We start from the raw sequence: 19,809 nt of genomic DNA, 5'->3' as shown, positions 1-19,809 counted from the left end.
GTTCCGGTTCGCGTCGGGAAATCTACTCGAAATATTTTCCAAATTTTCCTTCAGTTGCTCTGCCACAACAGCTGCTGAGCCAGGGGGCCTATAGAGACATCCAATTACCATGTCTGAGCCTGCTTTAACCGTGACCTTCACCCAAATTATTTCACATTTCGGATCTCCGTCAATTTCCTTCGATACTATTGAACTTATAAACACGCCTCCCCCTTCACTGTCCAGCCTGTCTCTGTGGTATACATTCCAATCTGAGTTTAGAATTTCATTACTGTTTACATCTGGTTTCAGCCAACTTTCCGTCCCTAGTACTATGTGGGCATTGTGACCGTTTATTAATGGGAGCAGTTCTGGCACCTTTCTATAGACGCTCCTGCAGTTTACTATTACCACATTAATATTGTTATTCCCTGTTGCGTTTTGCCTACTACTACCTTGTCGGGTCTCAGGAGGCGTCTTGTCGGGCCTAGGGAGGGAATTCTCTAAAAAACCCACATGTGCACTCCACACGTACTCCGCTACCCTTGTAGCCGCTTCCTGCGTGTAGTGCACGCCTGACCTATTCAGGGGGACCCTACATTTCTCCACCCGATAGCGGAGATTTGCACGCCGGATCTCCGCAGAATCGTCTGAGTCTTTGGTTTAAGCCTTCCACTCGGAGCCAAACAAGAGGACCGCGATCGGTTCTGGGAACGATACTACAAATAGTTAGCTTAGATTCCACCGTGCGAGCGAGTCTTTCCGCCTTCACCAACTCCGCCAACCGCCTGTATGAACTGAGGATGACCTCTGAACCCAGATGACCTCTGAACCCAGACGGCAGGAGTCATTGGTGCCGACAAGAGCAACAATTTGCAGTCGGGTGCACCCAGTGCTCTATCGCCGCCGGCAGGGCCTCCTCCACATCTCGGATGAGACCCGCCGGCAAGCAGACAGAGTGAACACTGGCCTTCTTCCCCGACCTTCCCGCTGTTTCCCTAAGGGGCTCCATCACCCGTCTAACGTTGGAGATCCGAATCACTAATAAACCCCTCCCCCCGTGTGCCTGCTCGGACCTTGCTGAAGGCAAGGACACGCGTTTGAATTGTCGTCCTCCCGAAAGCGAGTGCAGTGTGCTAACCACTGCGCGACCTCGCTCGGTAGTTACTGGACGGATGACGGAAAGTTCCAGTCGGCTGTCAACTAGCATCACAGTTGAAAATGTTCGGAAAGGGAGGGATCTGAATCTGCAAGATCATTGACAAATTATAAAAGACCTCTGCAACACCTACGCAATAAATTACGATACATGTGAACGTATTGTAGCAGGAAGTGTGCGCTGCATCACTGGAGATGAAAGTTATATTGATGGCCATTTTTTTAGAAAGGGTCCAACAATGAAAGACTACTCTTTCACCTCGGCCAAAACAAGCTCACTAACCATGTTTTTAAAAAAAAAATAATACTGATGCGATTGTTCACGAAGTGTTCTCTCCAGGGCAACCGGTTATTAGAGTTGCATAGCGATTTTCTAAGACGTTTCAGGCAGAACATGAGGAGCAAAGGTACTCCACACTTAGCTCCAGGCGACGTCTCCATATTCCCCAGGATGAACAACAGTTGGAGGGGTAAAGATCTGATACAGTGAGAGTAGTCAAGTGGAATCGTGGAGTGTGTGAAACACACTTAATAAAATCCAGGACTTAAGTTTTGAAACTGGCATAAACGTAAAGGATCTGAGTGATTACTCCCGAAGGGAGTAACTTGAAGGTGATGCTACAGTATAAGATAAGACATAACTGTTGCAGTTATGTTTCGAGAACTTTTGGATACCACACACTGCACGAGGACAGTCACAGTAAGCACGGAACAAGACAAATGCACTTAAAAGTATCGTATCCAGAGTCGGTGATGCTTCCACTGGAAACTGCGGTGAGAGACTCTCAGATTCTGGAATTATTCACCTTGCGTTAAATCAGCTCCTCGACCAAATAATATCGGGCAACATTTTGTTCTGTGCAATACTGTCAGTTCAGTCCCGTGTGCCAAAATATTTATTTGGGCGATTTGCTGTCTTGTGTCAATCGAATTGTGAAAATGCCTTAAGAAATCTGCAGAACGCTCTTTCATTTTAAAATTATTGGAAATCTATAGAGGTTTGCCAAACTTAAGATATGTATAATCAAATCACTGGTGTGCAAAACTTAAGGGCGAAAGTACCTTTCCCATGTTGTGCCATTGCCAAGTAGCATACTGTAGCTCGACTAAACTTGGACCTTACGTAGAAGAAACTGCCACACTGTAGTACACAAGGTAACTGGGAGAAATACCCCACGAGATGAATAAAACATGAACATAGCGCCCACCCTCCGATAGTCTCGTCTCGTTTAGCCTTAAGTCACGCAGTAAAGATCCATATGTCAGTGCTCCCACTCTTCGGCCAGTTAACATATAGCGATGTTGGTTAAGTGGGTAAACCACTTTAGGAGGTTCAAAAAACCCCATTTTTATTGCATAAATCGTTAGCTTCAATATTCAAGAATACACTGTCAAAACTTCAAAGCGAAATTCGCATTCGTTTACGTTTTATGAGCGTAGAAGCGAGTGCACATCGGGTAAAGGCTGGAAAAAGCAATTATGGCGGCATACTATCATATGATTTCCACGGATGAAAATCCTCGATACGAGTATTGCCCAGATGGAGAAGACAGCTGGTACGAATGGCTGAAGCGAACAGCCCTCGGAACGGAACATGAAACGCACCCTACTCCATTGGACCCCGACGTACAGAAGGAAATTCTTCCAATATATGAAGATTTATCAAGGGATGAATTACTGGAGAAATGTTTAGGTGGCCACACACAAAATGCCAATGAAAGTTTCCACCATTTGACGATTAGCTCCTAAGCACTTGCTGTTGTTGTTGTTGTTGTTGTTGTTGTTGTTGTGGTCTTCAGTCCTGAGACTGGTTAGATGCAGCTCTCCATGCTATTCTATCCTGTGCAAGATTCTTCATCTCCCAGTACCTACTGCAACCTACATCCTTCTGAATCTGCTTAGTGTATTCATCTCTTGGTCTCCCCCTACGTTTTTTACCCTCCACGCTGCCCTCCAATACTAAATTGGTGATCCCTTGATGCCTCAGAACATGTCCTACCAACCGATCCCTTCTCCTGGTCAAGTTGTGCCACAAACTTCTCTTCTCCCCAATCCTATTCAATACTTCCTCATTAGTTATGTGGTCTACCCATCTAATCTTCAGCATTCTTCTGTAGCACCACATTTCGAAAGCTTCTATTCTCTTCTTGTACAAACTATTGCTCTCCAGACTAAAAGTCGTTGAATTGGCATCGTATTTAGCAGCGAGCTTATTCAATGAAGGAAATTCGTCATTTCTGATGGTCATGAACGAGGCAGGAATTGTAGTAGGCACGCACAGCTTCAATTACGCCGAACAAATGGATAACCATCGTGTGAGCCGGCAGAATCGACGTAGTTCACTGGAATCGAAGGAAGGTCGGAAAGCACCGCTGCCACCGCAAAACGAAGCCTATGAGGAAGGATTACCATATGGTGCTAGATTCGCAGATTAATCGGTAAGCATTTTACACTATTGTTAAGTTCCTTGAATTTCTAGTTTCCGAGAATTTATTTTTCAAACGCGATATCTCGAAATGACTTTTTCACATTTGCGTGAAGTCAGAGAGTATAGAACCGATCATTACGAAAACTGATAGTACGATTCTTTATAAAATTACGAATTATATGAACCGCCTTGTGAGATGATATCGTGATTTTAAGGATGTTTTTCTTTGCATAATCAGAGAAAAATCGTGAAAATCGAAGCAAATTGTTCCAACGGGAGCAAAATTTTTAATTTTCATTATTTTCACCTGTATTGAGGTTCATATTCTTAGAAAATAAGTTATTATGTAAAAAAAAACCTTTTTGATTACAGATGAAAATAGGAATGTGTAATGGCTCTTTATTTACGTGACCATTACGGCACTCCAACCCCAGTACTCGATACCAGTAATATCGTACTACTTTTCTGCGAAGTAACAGACATATTTTTGTGACAATATTCACATTTGGTTTTATTGATGTATAGGTACTCCGACGTATCGATATATTACAGTGATATGGTTCTTGTGTGTATTCATTTCTGTGAGACTGTCATAATCTTTGACTTACTTGTAACCTTTTTGGCGCGAATGCGCACAGAGCAGTCTTTGTTTCACTTGGCAGAAGTTGTTATTTCGCTTTGTAAAAGAACAGTCAAATCTTGTGTTTGGTTAAAGTGAAAATAAAGTGTACGAAGATTGATACAAAACTGTTTTCTTGATGATGTGACAATTAAGAAGAAGTTTATGTGAATTTACAAGAAGTTTAATAAAAATGTGGATCGTGAGCACCAAGTTAAAAATTATTTCTACCATACCATTGTTCTGATCTGGGATTGTCTAATCATTAAGAATTTCCTGAAAAACGCATTTGTTAGGTCTTCAAATATTGCTAAAATACAGATCTGGACTTTCAAGCAGTCAAAGTGGAATAACCCTAGAATCAACAAGATGAGCCATAACAACTTCGACGAAATCTACGTGGTAATCCATTCAAGATAAGTGCCAAAATTAATTACTTTTTTACAGTGACTTCATTATTTCCATTCTGACGATACCATCCACAGTCAATAACTTTGTTGTTGCCCGATAAAGCCAACATATGTTGCGTGAGTAACATTATTAATCTGATTTCTAACCTACTTTGCAAGTGGTGGTATTGTTAGAAATGGCTGCACTGCACGCCATTGGGGAATTATACTCACAACCTTCAGCGGACATCATAGCGTAACTTTGGTATATTTGCCTGAAACTATTCAAAAATTTCACAAAAACTGTTCGGAATATGAATGAAATAATGTCAAATTTTATTAAATTCTAACTTTGGAGAAAGGAGAACCACTTGCATGAATATCAAGAGCTCATATGGAAACCCAGTTCTAAGCAAAGAAGGGAAAGCAGAAAGGTGGAAGGAGTATATAAAGGCTCTATACAAGGGCGATGTACTTGAGGACAATATTATGGAAATGGAAGAGGATGTAGATTAAGATGAAATGGGAGATATGATATTGCGTGAAGAGTTTGACAGAGCACTGAAAGACCTGAGTCGAAACAAGGCCCCGGGAGTAGACAACATTCCATTAGAATTACTGACGGGCTTGGGAGAGCCAGTCCTGACAAAACTCTACCATCTGGTGAGCAAGATGTATGAGACAGGTGAAATACCCTCAGACTTCAAGAAGAATATAATACTCCCAATCGAAAAGAAAGCAGGTGTTGACAGATGTGAAAATTACTGAACTATCAGTTTAATAAGTCACAGCTGCAAAATACTAACGCGAATTCTTTACAGACGAATGGAAAAACTGATAGAAGCCGACCTCGGGGAAGATCAGTTTGGATTCCGTAGAAATATTGGAACACGTGAGCCAATACTGACCCTACGATTTATCTTTGAAGAAAGATTAAGGAAAGGCATGCCTGCGTTTCTAGCATTTGTAGACTTAGAGAAAGCTTTTGACAATGTTGATTGGAATACTCTCTTTCAAATTCTGAAGGTGGCAGGGGTAAAATACAGAGAGCGAAAGGCTATTTACAATTTGTACAGATACCAGATGGCAGTTATAAGAGTGGAGGGACATGAAAAGGAAGCATCGGTAGGGAATGGAGTGAGACAGGGTTGTAACCTCTCCCCGATGCTATTCAATCTGTATATTGAGCAAGCAGTAAGGAAACAAAAGAAAAGTTCGGAGTAGGTATTAAAATCCATAGAGAAGAAATAAAAACTTTGAGGTTCGCCGATGACATTGTAATTCTGTCAGAGACAGCAAAGGACTTAGAAGAGAAGTTGAACGGAATGGATAGTGTCTTGAAAGGAGGATATAAGATGAACATCAGCAAAAGCAAAACGAGGATAATGGAATGTAGTCGCATTAAGTCGGGTGATGCTGAGGGAATTAGATTAGGAAATGAGACACTTAAAGTAGTAAAGGAGTTTTGCTATTTGGGGAGCAAAATAACTGATGATGGTCGAAGTAGAGAGGATATAAAATGTAGGCTGGCAATGGCAAGGAAAGCGTTTCTGAAGAAGAGAAATTTGTTAACATAGAGTATTGATTTAAGTGTCAGGAAGTCGTTTCGGAAAGTATTTGTATGGAGTGTAGCCATGTATGGAAGTGAAACATGGACGATAAATAGTTTGGACAAGAAGAGAATAGAAGCTTTCGAAATGTGGTGCTACAGAAGAATGCTGAAGATTAGATGGGTTGATCACATAACTAATGAGGAGGTATTGAATAGAATTGGGGAGGAGTTTGTGGCACAACTTGACAAGAAGAAGGGACCGGTTGGTAGGACATGTTCTGCGTCATCAGGGGATCACAACTTTAGCATTGGAGGGCAGCGTGGAGGGTAAAGTCGTAGAAGGAGACCAAGAGATGAATACACTACGCAGATTAAGAAGGATGTAGGTTGCCGTAAGTAATGGGAGATGAAGAAGCTTGCACAGGATACAGTAGCATGGAGAGCTGCATCAAACCAGTCTGAGGACTGAAGACCACAACAACAATAACAACAACAACATCCATTAAAAGTTTTTCGTAGGCAGGATAAGTAAACATTTCTGTCACCCAAAAAAATCTCAAAAAATCAGTGTCAAAGAGCCTCCTAATGTGGTTTCTCCCCTTAAGGAACACACTTGACCAACGCTGCAAGGCTAACTCTAGGATGCCTAAGGCACGGCTGTACACACTACCACTCGCCAGCCTCAGCGACCCACTGTTCTTCTGTGCTTGGCCTCGCTGTTAGTGAGCGCCGGCACTCACCTCGAGCGCGGAGCCGTCGCGGCTGTAGCTGCAGGAGGGCAGGCTGGAGGCGAGGTCGAGCCCGGAGCCCTCGAAGACGGCGGAGCAGCCCGAGTCGCAGCTGAGGTGCTGGCTGAGGCTCTTGTTGCAGCTGGAGGACGACGCGCTGCCGTAGCCGCCCTCCGCCTCCACCTCCACCCCCTCGTCCGCCGACACGCTCGACAGGTGCCGCGTCGGGAGGCGCCTGCAACGGGTCGAGGTGAGGGATGTTTCACATCCAGAAGCAAGGAAGGAAGAGAGAAGAAAAAAGAAACGGAAACAAAGAAAGGGCAAGCAAAGGAAGGAAAGACAGGAAAGGAAACGTACACTATGTGATCAAAAGTATCCGGACACCTGGCTGAAAATGACTAACAAGTTCGTGGCGCCCACCATCGGCAATGCTGGAATTCAATAATGGGTTGGCCCACTCTTAGCCTTGGTGACAGCTTCCGCTCTCCCAGGCACACGTTCAATCAGATACTGGGGAATGGCAGCCCATTCTTCACAGAGTGCTGCACTTAGGAGAGGTATCTATGTCGGGCGGTGAGGCCTTGCACGAAGTCGGCGTTCCAAAACATCCCAAAGGTGTTCTACAGGACTCGGGTCAGGACTCTGTACAGGCCAGGCCATTACCGGGATATTATTGTTGTGTAACCACTCTCCCCACAGGCCGTGCATTATGAGCAGGTGCTCAGTCGTGTTGAAAGATGCAATCGCCATCCCCGAATTGCTCTTCAACAGTGGGAAGCAAGAAGGTGCTTAAAACATCCATGTAGGCCTGTGCTGTGATAGTGCCACGCAAAACAACAAGGGGTGCAAGCACCCTCCATGAAAAACGTCACCACACCATAACACCACCGCCTCCGAATTTTACTGTTGGCACTACAGCCGCAGGCGGATGACGTTCACCGGGCATTCACCATTCCCGCACCATTCCATCGCATCGTCACATTCTGTACCGTAATTCGTCACTCCACACAACGTTTTTCCACTGTTCAATCGTCCACTGTTTACGCTCCTTACACCAAGCGAGGCGTCGTTTGGCATTTACCGGCGTGATGTGTCGCTTATGAGCAGCCGCTCGGCCATGAAATCCAAGTTTTCTCACCTCTCCCCTAACTGTTATAGTATTTACAGTGGATCCCGATGCAGTTTGGAATGTTTGTGTGATGGTCTCCATAGATGTCTGCCTATTACAGATTACGACCCTCTTCAACTGTTGGCGGTGTCTGTCAGTGAACAGACGAAGTCGGCCTGTACGCTTTTGTTCTGTACGTCTCCCTTCACCTTTCCACTTTACTATCGCATCGGAAACAGTGGACCTAGGTATGTTTAGGAGTGTGGAAACCTTGCGTACAGACGTATGACGGAAGTGACACCCAATCACCTGACCACGTTCGAAGTCCGTGAGCTCCGCGGAGCGCCCCATTCTGCTCTCTCACGATGTCTAATGACTACTGAGGTCGCTGATATCGAGTACCTGGCAGTAGGTGGCAGCGCAATGCACCCAATATGAAAAACGTACGTTTTTGCGTGTGTCCGGATACTTTTGATCACCTACTGTATATGGCATGAAAACAGCCACCAGCTATGGAAGGTAGCAGTCAAAAGCTCTTGAACTACGTTTCAACCCATATAAATTGGCCATCTGAAGAAGTCTTATTACCTATAAATCAGTATAACAGATAAATGCAATGTTAAAAAAATTAGGATTTTATAAAAACAGAACATACGTAGAGGAGGAGGTTGTTACAGAATGCAATAAAAATACAAGTGGACGTATTTTAAAACCAATTTCTGTTCGATAAATGAATTTAAACGTAGTTGGACAAACACCGAAGACGAACTGCGAACTGGCCGTTCAGTTGAGGTCACCACAAAGGAAACCACTGACAGAATCCATCACATCGTAATGCAAAACCGCCGTATTAAAATTCGTGAGATTGTTGAGACTGTAGGAATCTCAACTGAGGGAGTACGTAATATCCTGCACGGAGAACTGGGTATCAAGAAGGTGTGTGCGATTGCTCTTAGTCGACCAAAAGTGCATCCGGCACAATATTTCAACACGTCTGGCGATGTTTAATCTCAACCAGCAAGGTTTTTCCGCCTATTTGTGACTTTTGATGAAACATGAAGCCATCATTACTCACCAGAGTCAAACCGGTAGTCAAAACAACGGACAACCGGTGAAAGTGCGCCGCAGAAGACAAAGATAATTTTTCCAGCTGGTAACGTGATGGTCACTGTTTTTGGGATTCCCAAGGAACAACTGTCATGCATTCCTTGGAAAAAGGCAGTGCAGTAACTAAACCATACTATGCTACATCGCTGGATCATTTGGCCGGCCGCGGTGGCCAAGCGGTTAAAGGCGCTACAGTCTGGAACCGCGCGGCCGCTACGGTCGCAGGTTCGAATCCTACCTCGGGCATGGATGTGTGTGATGTCCTTAGGTTAGTTAGGTTTAAGTAGTTCTAAGTTCTAGGGGACTGATGACCTTAGAAGTTAAGTCCCATAGTGCTCAGAGCTATTTTTTGGATCATTTGATACGTGCGTTGGCTGGAAAAAGGCCAACGCAAAAAAGTGCTCTTTGACCGGGATGATGGACTATCCCATACATAGCGATAACAATGGCGAAACGGCGTGAACTGGACTTGGAGGTGATTCCTCATCCGCCCTATTCACCAGACGTAGCTCCCAGTGACTTATTCTTGTTGCCTAACTTGAAACTATGGTTTGCTGGGAAGAAATTTTCGGCAAATGAAGAAGTGACAGTTGCTGTCAACGAGTATTTTTCAGTTTGACAGAACTTATTTTTCCGTTGGATTGAAAAGCCGGAGGTTCGCTGGACCAAATGCATATTCCTCAATGGAAACTATGTCGAGAAGTAAGATGAATTGACTACGAAGTCTTTCGCGACGGAGACCTTGCATAAAAAGTTCTCGGTTTACTCGCCGCGTCAAATTTGGATAAAATCCCAAGCTTTCGATGACTACCTCCGTCGTCATCGTCAGGGGTAAAACAGTTTTACCTCGGACGAAGATGACGGAGGTAGTCATCGAAAGCTTGGGATTTTATCCAAATTTGACGCGGCAAGTAAACCGAGGATTTTTTATGCAAGTAAGATGAGTTTTGCTGTTTTTTAGCAGACTACCACTGCTTACGGTGTACATGCAGATAGGATGCGATTGGCACGAGAAATGAACAGATAAACACCACTTGTTTATCTGTTTTGGACTGCCGTAACAGACACGACGTGTCTAAGAACTTTTATCACTGTACGAATAATAACATAAAAGCCGAAATCTAGAATGTACAGAAGACAATTAGAGTAATACACAGTTAAGGGACGGCTTAGGCTTTCAAAAAATGTTGCATAACTCTGGCTCGACACGGCCAAAAACTTCGTGGTGGAGAGCACCAAACCAGTGAATAAGGGGTCTCACACTGGCGATCATTACTCAAGAATCGGTGCAACGAGAGTACTTCCGCGTGACCTTTTGTGGGTGAATTTCCCTTTCTTATGCTTCTTCCAGCCAATCTCGGCCTGGCAACCATCTTTCCCACGGCTACATATAGCAGACACCAGCCTGCTGGCAGGGGAAACTTCCCATCGCTCCCCCTCAGATTTAGTGGTAGAATGGCCCAGTGGACAGCCCGTGAAAAACTGAACGCAGATCAAGGACGAAAACTGGGAGAAGGTGTACTGGACAGTGGAAAAATAAGAAAAATAGAAACAATAAAGGGTCCAAGCTCGAGATGTGTGACATGGCGCGAATATGAGTACGACCTATTCTTGAGTACTGCTCGAGCGTTTGGGATCCCTATCAGGTCGGATTGAGGAAGGACATAGAAGCAATTCAGAGGCGGGCTGCTAGAATTATTACTGGTAGGTTTAATCATCACGCGAGTGTTACGGAAATGCTTCAGGAACTCGGGTGGGAGTCTTTGGAGGAAAGGAGGCGTTCTCTTCGTGAATCGCTACTGAGGAAATTTAGAGAACCAGCATTTGAGGCTGACTGCAGTACAGTTTTAATGCCGTCAACTTATATTTCGCGGAAAGACCACAAAGATAAGAGAGATTAGCGCTCGTACAGAGGCATATAGGCAGTCATTTTTCCCTCGTTCTGTTTGGGAGTGGAACAGGGAGTGAAGATGCTAGTTGTTGTACGAGGTACCCTCCGCCTCGCAGCGTATGGTGGATTGCGGAGTATGTATGTAGATGTATGAGTAACCAATGCGTCGTGGTTGTGTGATCACTGCGTTGGACTATGAAATGGCAAATCCGTATTCAAATCTTTCTCGTACCCCTATTACTTTTCACAAAATTATGTGCTACAGACGATTGTTGAAAATTACGTGGTGGTAAGACGAATGTTGAATATTAGGTGGACTGATAAAGTAAAGAATGAGGAGGTTCTGTGCACAATCGGAGAGGAAAGTAATATGTGGAATAAACTAACAAGAAGAAGGGACAGCCGGCCGGATTGGCCGAGCGGTTCTAGGCGCTACAGTCTGGAATCGCGCAACCGCTACGGTCGCAGGTTCGAATCCTGCCTCGGGCATGGATGTGTGTGCTGTCCTTAGGTTAGTTAGGTTTAAGTAGTTCTAAGTTCTAGGGGACTGATGACCTCTGAAGTTAAGTCCCACAGTGCTCAGAGCCATTTGAACCAACAAGGGACAGGATGAAGGGACATCTCTTAAGGCGTCAGACTATGACTTCCATGGTACTAGGCGGAACTGTTGTGGGTAAAAACTGTACAGGAAGACAGAGACTGGAATACATCCGGTAAATAATTGAGCACGTATGTTCCAAGCGCTACTCTGAGATAAAGCGTTTAGCGCAGAATATGAATTCGTGGCTGGCCGCATCAAACCAGTCAAGAGATCGATGACACAAAAAAAATCAGTTCGGTCATTGACGTGTCTGTTCCCATTCTGTAGCCTTGGTAGTGTTTATGGAAAATGAGTAATGTGGCAAGACTATATTACCGTCTCAAGTAAATGTGATGAATAGTGAATGCATGCGAAATGCCACGTATACATGTCACAACAATGAAAACAACACATAAACGGGTGTGAACTACAAAAAATGGTTCAAATGGCTCTGAGCACTATGGGACAACTGCTGTGGTCGTAAGTCCCCTAGAACTTAGAACTACTTAAACCTAACTAACCTAAAGACACCACACACATCCATGCCCGAGGTAGGATTCGAACCTGCGACTGTAGCGGTCGCGCGGTTCCAGACTGGAGCGCCCAGAATCGCTCGGCCACTCCGGCCGGCTGTGAACTACAAAGGAATTCAAGAGTCAAAACTTTCAAAACGGAACGCAACAGTCCTTACATTGGTAGAACAAATAGGAGGTCGTACACCTGGAGGTCCCTTCGTTACAACTCGCTGTTGCAAACGGAGTTACACCACGACACAGGTACAAATCTGAATACAGCGAAGTACCCGGCCAGACAGTTCATAATTTTGAGAAAAAAAAATGGGGCACGAGGGAGATTTGAAAACGGTTCTCCCACTTCACAGTCCAAGACCGTGACCACACAATCATTACGCGATGGCTGTTCATATTCTCTCGATATTGCACATTTGAGCTTGGACCGTTCACGGTTTCTGTTTTTCTTCTTTTTTCACAGTTCAGTATAACACCTTCCCGTTTTCATGCTTGATTTGTGTTCAGTTTTTGACGGGCTATCAATTGGGCAGTCTTACCATTAAATACGAGCATTGAAACTTAAATAGTGGCAACAATTTATTCACAACCGATACAAGAGAGTTACATGTTTGCACCTGTTACTGTCCTTTCAAAGTAGTCACCATCGTTTTGTAGAACCCGTTGCCAGCGATGTGGAAGGCGTAGTATTCAGTTAGCAGAGCCTGGTCTGTTGATGGTATGAATGGAGCGGTCTACTGCCTGTCGAATCTCTGGAACAGTTCTGAAGCGAATGCCACGAAATGGTTCCTTCATTTCGGAATGTAATCAAAGTCACAAGGACTTAAGTCCAGGGAGTATAGTGGATGGTACAGTACTTCCCAGTCCCATCGACCGAACAGAGCAGCCACAGCTTGCGCCTGTGCATTGTCATGCAAAATGATGGGTGGATTGCGCAGAAAGTGTCGCCGCTTCCTTCGCAAAGCTGGTCGCAGGTGATGCTCCAAAAACGAACAGAAATACTGTGCATTGACGGTCTGCCGTGGAGGAACGTAATGCGTTAGTATAACGCCGTCAGAGTCGTACACGAGAATCATCATAACTTCAGACCGCTCCATTTGCATCATCAACAGAACAGGCTGCGCTAACGGTATACTACGCCTTCCACATCGCTGGCAACGGGTTCTACATAACGCTGGTGACTACTTTGAAGGACAGTAACATGTGCAAACATTTAACACTTTTGTATCGGTTGTGAATAAACAGGGTGTTACAAAAAGGTACGGCCAAACTTTCAGGAACCATTCCTCACACACAAAGGAAAAAAATATGTTATGTGGACATGTGTCCGGAAACGCTTACTTTCCATGTTAGAGCTCATTTTATTACTTCTCTTCAAATCACATTAATCATGGAATGGAAACACACAGCAACAGAACGTACCAGCGTGAATTCAAACATTTTGTTATAGGAAATGTTCAAAATGTCCTCCGTTAGCGAGGATACATGCATCCACCCTCCGTCGCACGGAATCCCTGATGCGCTGATGCAGCCCTGGAGAATGGCGTTTTGTATCACAGCCGTCCCCAATACCAGCACGAAGAGTCTCTACATTTGGTACCAGGGTTGCGTAGACAAGAGCTTTCAAATGCCCCCATTAATGAAAATCAAGAGGGTTGAGGTCAGGAGAGCGTGGAGGCCACGGAATTGGTCCGCCTCTACCAATCTATCGGTCACCGAATCTGTTGAGAAACGTACGAACACATCGACTGAAATGTGCAGGAGCTCCATCGTGCATGAACCACATGTTGTGTCGTACTTGTAAAGGCACATGTTCTAGCAGCACAGGTAGAGTATCCCGTATGAAACCATGATAACGTGCTCCATTGAGCGTAGGTGGAAGAACATGGGGCCCAATCAAGACATCACCAACAACTCCTGCCCAAACGTTCACAGAAAATCTGTGTTGATGACGCGATTGCACAATTGCGTGCGGATTCTCGTCAGCCCACACATGTTGATTGTGAAAATTTACAATTTGATCACGTTGGAATGAAGCCTCATCCGTAAAGAGAACGTTTGCACTGAAATGAGGACTGACACATTGTTGGATGAACCATTCGCAGAAGTGTACCCGTGGAGGCCAATCAGCTGCTGATAGTGCCTGCACACGCTGTACATGGTACGAAAACAACTGGTTCTCCCGTAGCACTGTCCATACAGTGACGTGGTCAACGTTACCTTGTACAGAAGCAACTTCTCTGACGCTGACATTAGGGTTATCGTCAACTGCACGAAGAATTGCCTCGTCCATTGCAGGAGTCATAGGCTGGAATGTTCCGTGCTCCCTAAGACGCCTATCAATTGCTTCGAACGTCTTCCTGTCGGGACACCTTCGCTCTGGAAATCTGTCTCGATACAAACGTACCGCGCCACGGCTATTTCCCCGGGCTAATTAATACATCAAATGGGCATCTGCCAACTCCGCACTTGTAAACATCGCACTGACTGCAAAACCACGTTCGTTGTGAACACTAACCTGTTGATGCTACGTACTGATGTGCTTGATGCTAGTACTGTAGAGCAATGAGTCGCGTGTCAACACAAGCACGGAAGTCAAAATTACCTTCCTTCAATTGGGCCAACTGGCGGTGAATCGAGGACGAAACTAAAATGGACTCTAACATGGAAATTAAGCGTTTCCGGACACATGTCCACAGAACTTTTCTTTATTTGTGTGTGAGGAATGTTTCCTGAAAGTTTGGCCGTACCTTTTTGTTGTTGTTGTGGTCTTCAGTCCTGAGACTGGTTTGATGCAGCTCTCCATGCTACTCTATCCTGTGCAAGCTTCTTCATCTCCCAGTACCTACTGCAACCTACATCCTTCTGAATCTGCTTAGTGTATTGATCTCTTGGTCTCCCTCTACGATTTTTACCCTCCACGCTGCCCTCCAATGCTAAATTTGTGATCCCTCGATGCCTCAGAATATGTCCTACCAACCGATCCCTTCTTCTAGTCAAGTTGTGCCACAAACTTCTCTTCTCCCCAATCCTATTCAATACCTCCTCATTAGTTACATGATCTACCCACCTTATCTTCAGCATTCTTCTGTAGCACCACATTTCGAAAGCTTCTATTCTCTTCTTGTCCAAACTATTTACCGTCCATGTCTCACTTCCATACATGGCTACACTCCATACAAATACTTTCAGAAATGACTTCCTGACACCTAAATCTATATTCGATGTTAACAAATTTCTCTTCTTGAGAAACGCTTTCCTTGCCATTGCCAGTCTACATTTTATATCCTCTCTACTTCGACCATCATCGGTTAATTTACTCCCTAAATAGCAAAACTCCTTTACTACTTTAAGTGTCTCATTTCCTAATCTAATTCCCTCAGCATCACCCGACTTAATTTGACTACATTCCATTATCCTCGTTTTGCTTTTGTTGATGTTCATCTTATATCCTCCTTTCAAGACACTGTCCATTCCGTTCAACTGTTCTTCCAAGTCCTTTGCTGTCTATGACAGAATTACAATGTCATCGGCGAACCTCAAAGTCTTTACTTCTTCTCCATGAATTTTAATACCTACTCCGAATTTTTCTTTTGTTTCCTTTACTGCTTGCTCAATATACAGATTGAATAACATCGGGGAGAGGCTACAACCCTGTCTCACTCCTTTCCCAACCACTGCTTCCGTTTCATGCCCCTCGACTCTTATAACTGCCATCTGGTTTCTGTACAAATTGTAAATAGCCTTTCGCTCCCTGTATTTTACCCCTGCCACCTTCAGAATTTGAAAGAGAGTATTCCAGTCAACATTGTCAAAAGCTTTCTCTAAGTCCACAAATGCTAGAAATGTAGGTTTGCCTTTTCTTAATCTTTCTTCCAAGATAAGTCTTAAGGTCAGTATTGCCTCACGTGTTCCAACATTTCTACGGAATCCAAACTGATCTTCCCCGAGGTCGGCTTCTACCAGTTTTTCCATTCGTTTGTAAAGAATTCGCGTTAGTATTTTGCAGCTGTGACTTATTAAACTGATAGTTCGGTAACTTTCACATCTGTCAACACCTGCTTTCTTTGGGATTGGAATTATTATATTCTTCTTAAAGTCTGAGGGTATTTCGCCTGTCTCATACATCGTGCTCACCAGATGGTAGAGTTTTGTCATGACTGGCTCTCCCGAGGCCATCAGTAGTTCTAATGGAATGTTGTCTACTCCCGGGGCCTTGTTTTGACTCAGGTCTTTCAGTGCTCTGTCAAACTCTTCACGCAGTATCTTATCTCCCATTTCATCTTCATCTACATCCTCTTCCATTTCCATAATATTGTCCTCAAGTACATTGCCCTTGTATAAACCCTCTATATACTCCTTCCACCTTTCTGCTTTCCCTTCTTTGCTTAGAACTGGGTTGCCATCTGAGCTCTTGATATTCATACAAGTGGTTCTCTTCTCTCCAAAGGTCTCTTTAATTTTCCTGTAGGCAGTATCTATCTTACCCCTAGTGAGACAAGCCTCTATCTACATCCTTACATTTGTCCTCTAGCCATCCCTGCTTAGCCATTTTGCACTTCCTGTCGATTTCATTTTTGAGACGTTTGTATTCCTTTTTGCCTGCTTCATTTACTGCATTTTTATATTTTCTCCTTTCATCAATTAAATTCAATATTTCTTCTGTTACCCAAGGATTTCTATTAGCCCGCGTCTTTTTACCTACTTGATCCTCTGCTGCCTTCACCACTTCATCCCTCAGAGCTACCCATTCTTCTTCTACTGTATTTCTTTCCCCCATTCCAGTCAATTGTTCCCTAATGCTCTCCCTGAAACTCTCTACAACCTCTGGTTCTTTCAGTTTATCCAGGTCCCATCTCCTTAAATTCCCACCTTTTTGCAGTTTCTTCAGTTTCAATCTGCAGTTCATAACCAATAGATTGTGGTCAGAATCCACATCTGCCCCAGGAAATGTCTTACAATTTAAAACCCGGTTCCTAAATCTCTGTCTTACCATTATATAATCTATCTGATACCTTTTAGTATCTCCAGGATTCTTCCAGGTATACAACCTTCTTTTATGATTCTTGAACCAAGTGTTGGCTATGATTAAGTTATGCTCTGTGCAAAATTCTACAAGGCGGCTTTCTCTTTCATTCCTTCCCCCCAATCCATATTCACCTACTATGTTTCCTTCTCTCCCTTTTCCTACTGACGAATTCCAGTCACCCATGACTATTAAATTTTCGTCTCCCTTCACTACCTGAATAATTTCTTTTATCTCGTCATACATTTCATCTATTTCTTCATCATCTGCAGAGCTAGTTGGCATATAAACTTGTACTACTGTAGTAGGCATGGGCTTTGTGTCTATCTTGGCCACAATAATGCGTTCACTATGCTGTTTGTAGTAGTTAACCCGCACTCCTATTTTTTTATTCATTATTAAACCTACTCCTGCATTACCCCTATTTGATTTTGTATTTATAACCCTGTAATCACCTGACCAAAAGTCTTGTTCCTCCTGCCACCGAACTTCACTAATTCCCACTATATCTAACTTTAACCTATCCATCTCCCTTTTTAAATTTTCTAACCTACCTGCCCGATTAAGTGATCTGACATTCCACGCTCCGATCCGTAGAATGCCAGTTTTCTTTCTCCTGATAACGACGTCCTCTTGAGTAGTCCCCGCCCGGAGATCCGAATGGGGACTATTTTACCTCCGGAATATTTTACCCAAGAGGACGCCATCATCATTTAATCATACAGTAGAGCTGCATGTCCTCGGGAAAAATTACGGCTGTAGTTTCCCCTTGCTTTCAGCCGTTCGCAGTACCAGCACAGCAAGGCCGTTTTGGTTAATGTTACAAGGCCAGATCAGTCAATCATCCAGACTGTTGCCCCTGCAACTACTGAAAAGGCTGCTGCCCCTCTTCAGGAACCACATGTTTGTCTGGCCTCTCAACAGATACCCCTCCGTTGTGGTTGCACCTACGGTACGGCCATCTGTATCGCTGAGGCACGCAAGCCTCCCCACCAACGGCAAGGTCCATGGTTCATGGGGGGGACCTTTTTTGTAACACCCTGAATAGTTCCAAACCTCTATGAGAGGGGTGCGAAGGGGATTTTCCCTTATGTTTCCCACCAGGGAGAGCAACCAGCTTGACGAGAGAGGTCTTTGGAATCTTGAGCCGTCGGTCATCGTAGAGGAGGCTTTCACCCGATCGTTCGGCTGGTCACTGGTCAGACGGCGCCGAACGGGGCCAATCAGGCGCTCGGCTCGCTGGCGGTCCAGATTGGGGTCAACAGCTGCATCCGATTCCGTGGCCCCTGGCGCCAAGCGTCAAACGCCCGCCGCCTTCCCGGGATGCTATGCGCAAAAGAGAGTCCTCAAACTGAGAAGGCGCTCTCTTGCAAACGATAACTGGAGCTGAACAGGTGCTGTGTGGTGTTGCAATAACGGCGGTAGGTCTGCATTAGGGTGTCACGATTCGATAGGTCTGTAATTGGTACAGGTCGACAGAAGACAGAGAGGAGTTACTAAATATGAACAGCTAAACGATACAATCAAGCATCCTTATTATCTAAATCCTCTATAATACTAAATCGCTATCCCAGAACGAGTTGCAAATTGTCTATCTAAAGCAGGGCCGGCCAGAAATTCTGCACGCGTGCGGTGCTCCTGCACATGCAACTTCGGGGTCACAGCGTGCACGCCGCAGCCGTCAGCGTTCATGTAGTGCATGTTTCTACGCACAGATGTCGCTTTATCCACTTGCTGGGATACTCTGTACCGGCGAATTCTAGTGCTCTTTCCACAGCTTGCAAGCCAACCATGGGAAGGTATTTCGCGTATTAAACATTACTGTCACAGTCTGCTCATTGAGACGTCTACTTTCATGTTAACAGTTTAACCCAGTAAGACAAGCAATACAGTTAACAACCGTCGGTTTTTATTAAGGCAGCTTGACTGACGGCACGTAAATACGCCTAATGTTTTGATCTGGTATTTAAGAAAGAGAGCACTTAGCGACTTCCAACGAACCTTATTCATGATTTCAAATAACATCAAACTAATGCAAGGTTTCCTATAACTAATTCTCGGTGCCCTCAGTTACACCCACATAATTTCTGTCTCATTGACCTCTGAACAGAATGATAACCGCAGACCTCTCGACGATCACCTGTTATTTCAATACCATTATTGCTATATCTTTCGTCAGTTCCGTCTGAAATCTGCATAATAACCCACAATTAGATGAATGTTACGTGTTATCGACTTCAGCTGAGCGCAGCCCTTCACACATTAATACTAAATGTAAGTATACATTGGAACAATCGGTTTAATGACCAATTTTCCTAATAATAATGTAACATGGAGCAGAATGAGGCAATAATGCACAATTAGTAAACAATAATTTTTAAATATGAAAGGAATAAATCCAAATACGTTTATCACTGGTCATGATAAATGATATAGCTAAAATCGGGCGCAAAAAGCACGGCTCATTGACAAACGCAAGCAGCTACGAAGATTTTAATCACTTACGTTTGATCAAAATCTTGATTTATTCATTTCCATCACCGAGAAAAATCTTTCACAAACAAGCTCTTGCGTGTACCACATAAACAGGGAGGTGGAGCCGCCGCCGTTCATTTAGGACACATGTCTAGTAACAGATGCCGCTTTCGCACATGTGCAGCTCTTCCGCACGTCTGCACACTGTGTAGCGTTTGGCAGGCCCTGAATTCTAAAGGCTT

At 44.3% G+C, this 19,809-nt stretch overlaps 1 protein-coding gene across 1 annotated transcript in view; it reads right to left on the bottom strand.

The window, feature by feature from the left end:
• The window catches only part of LOC126106193 (serine/threonine-protein kinase SIK1-like), a gene marked incomplete at its 5' end in the record, with an annotated part of 543,990 nt that overhangs the window by 55,160 nt on the left and 469,021 nt on the right, over positions 1-19,809 (bottom strand). Inside the window, one exon of the mRNA XM_049912429.1 lies at positions 6,866-7,088. Coding sequence (XP_049768386.1) covers positions 6,866-7,088 — 223 coding nt within the window. The remainder of the gene's footprint in view (positions 1-6,865; positions 7,089-19,809) is intronic.

This window comes from Schistocerca cancellata, chromosome 10, assembly GCF_023864275.1.
Source record: "Schistocerca cancellata isolate TAMUIC-IGC-003103 chromosome 10, iqSchCanc2.1, whole genome shotgun sequence".
In the NCBI taxonomy this organism is placed as follows: domain Eukaryota; kingdom Metazoa; phylum Arthropoda; class Insecta; order Orthoptera; family Acrididae; genus Schistocerca; species Schistocerca cancellata.
The sequence above is the reverse complement of the archived record's forward strand: the minus strand, read 5'-3'. Positions and strand labels throughout refer to the sequence as shown.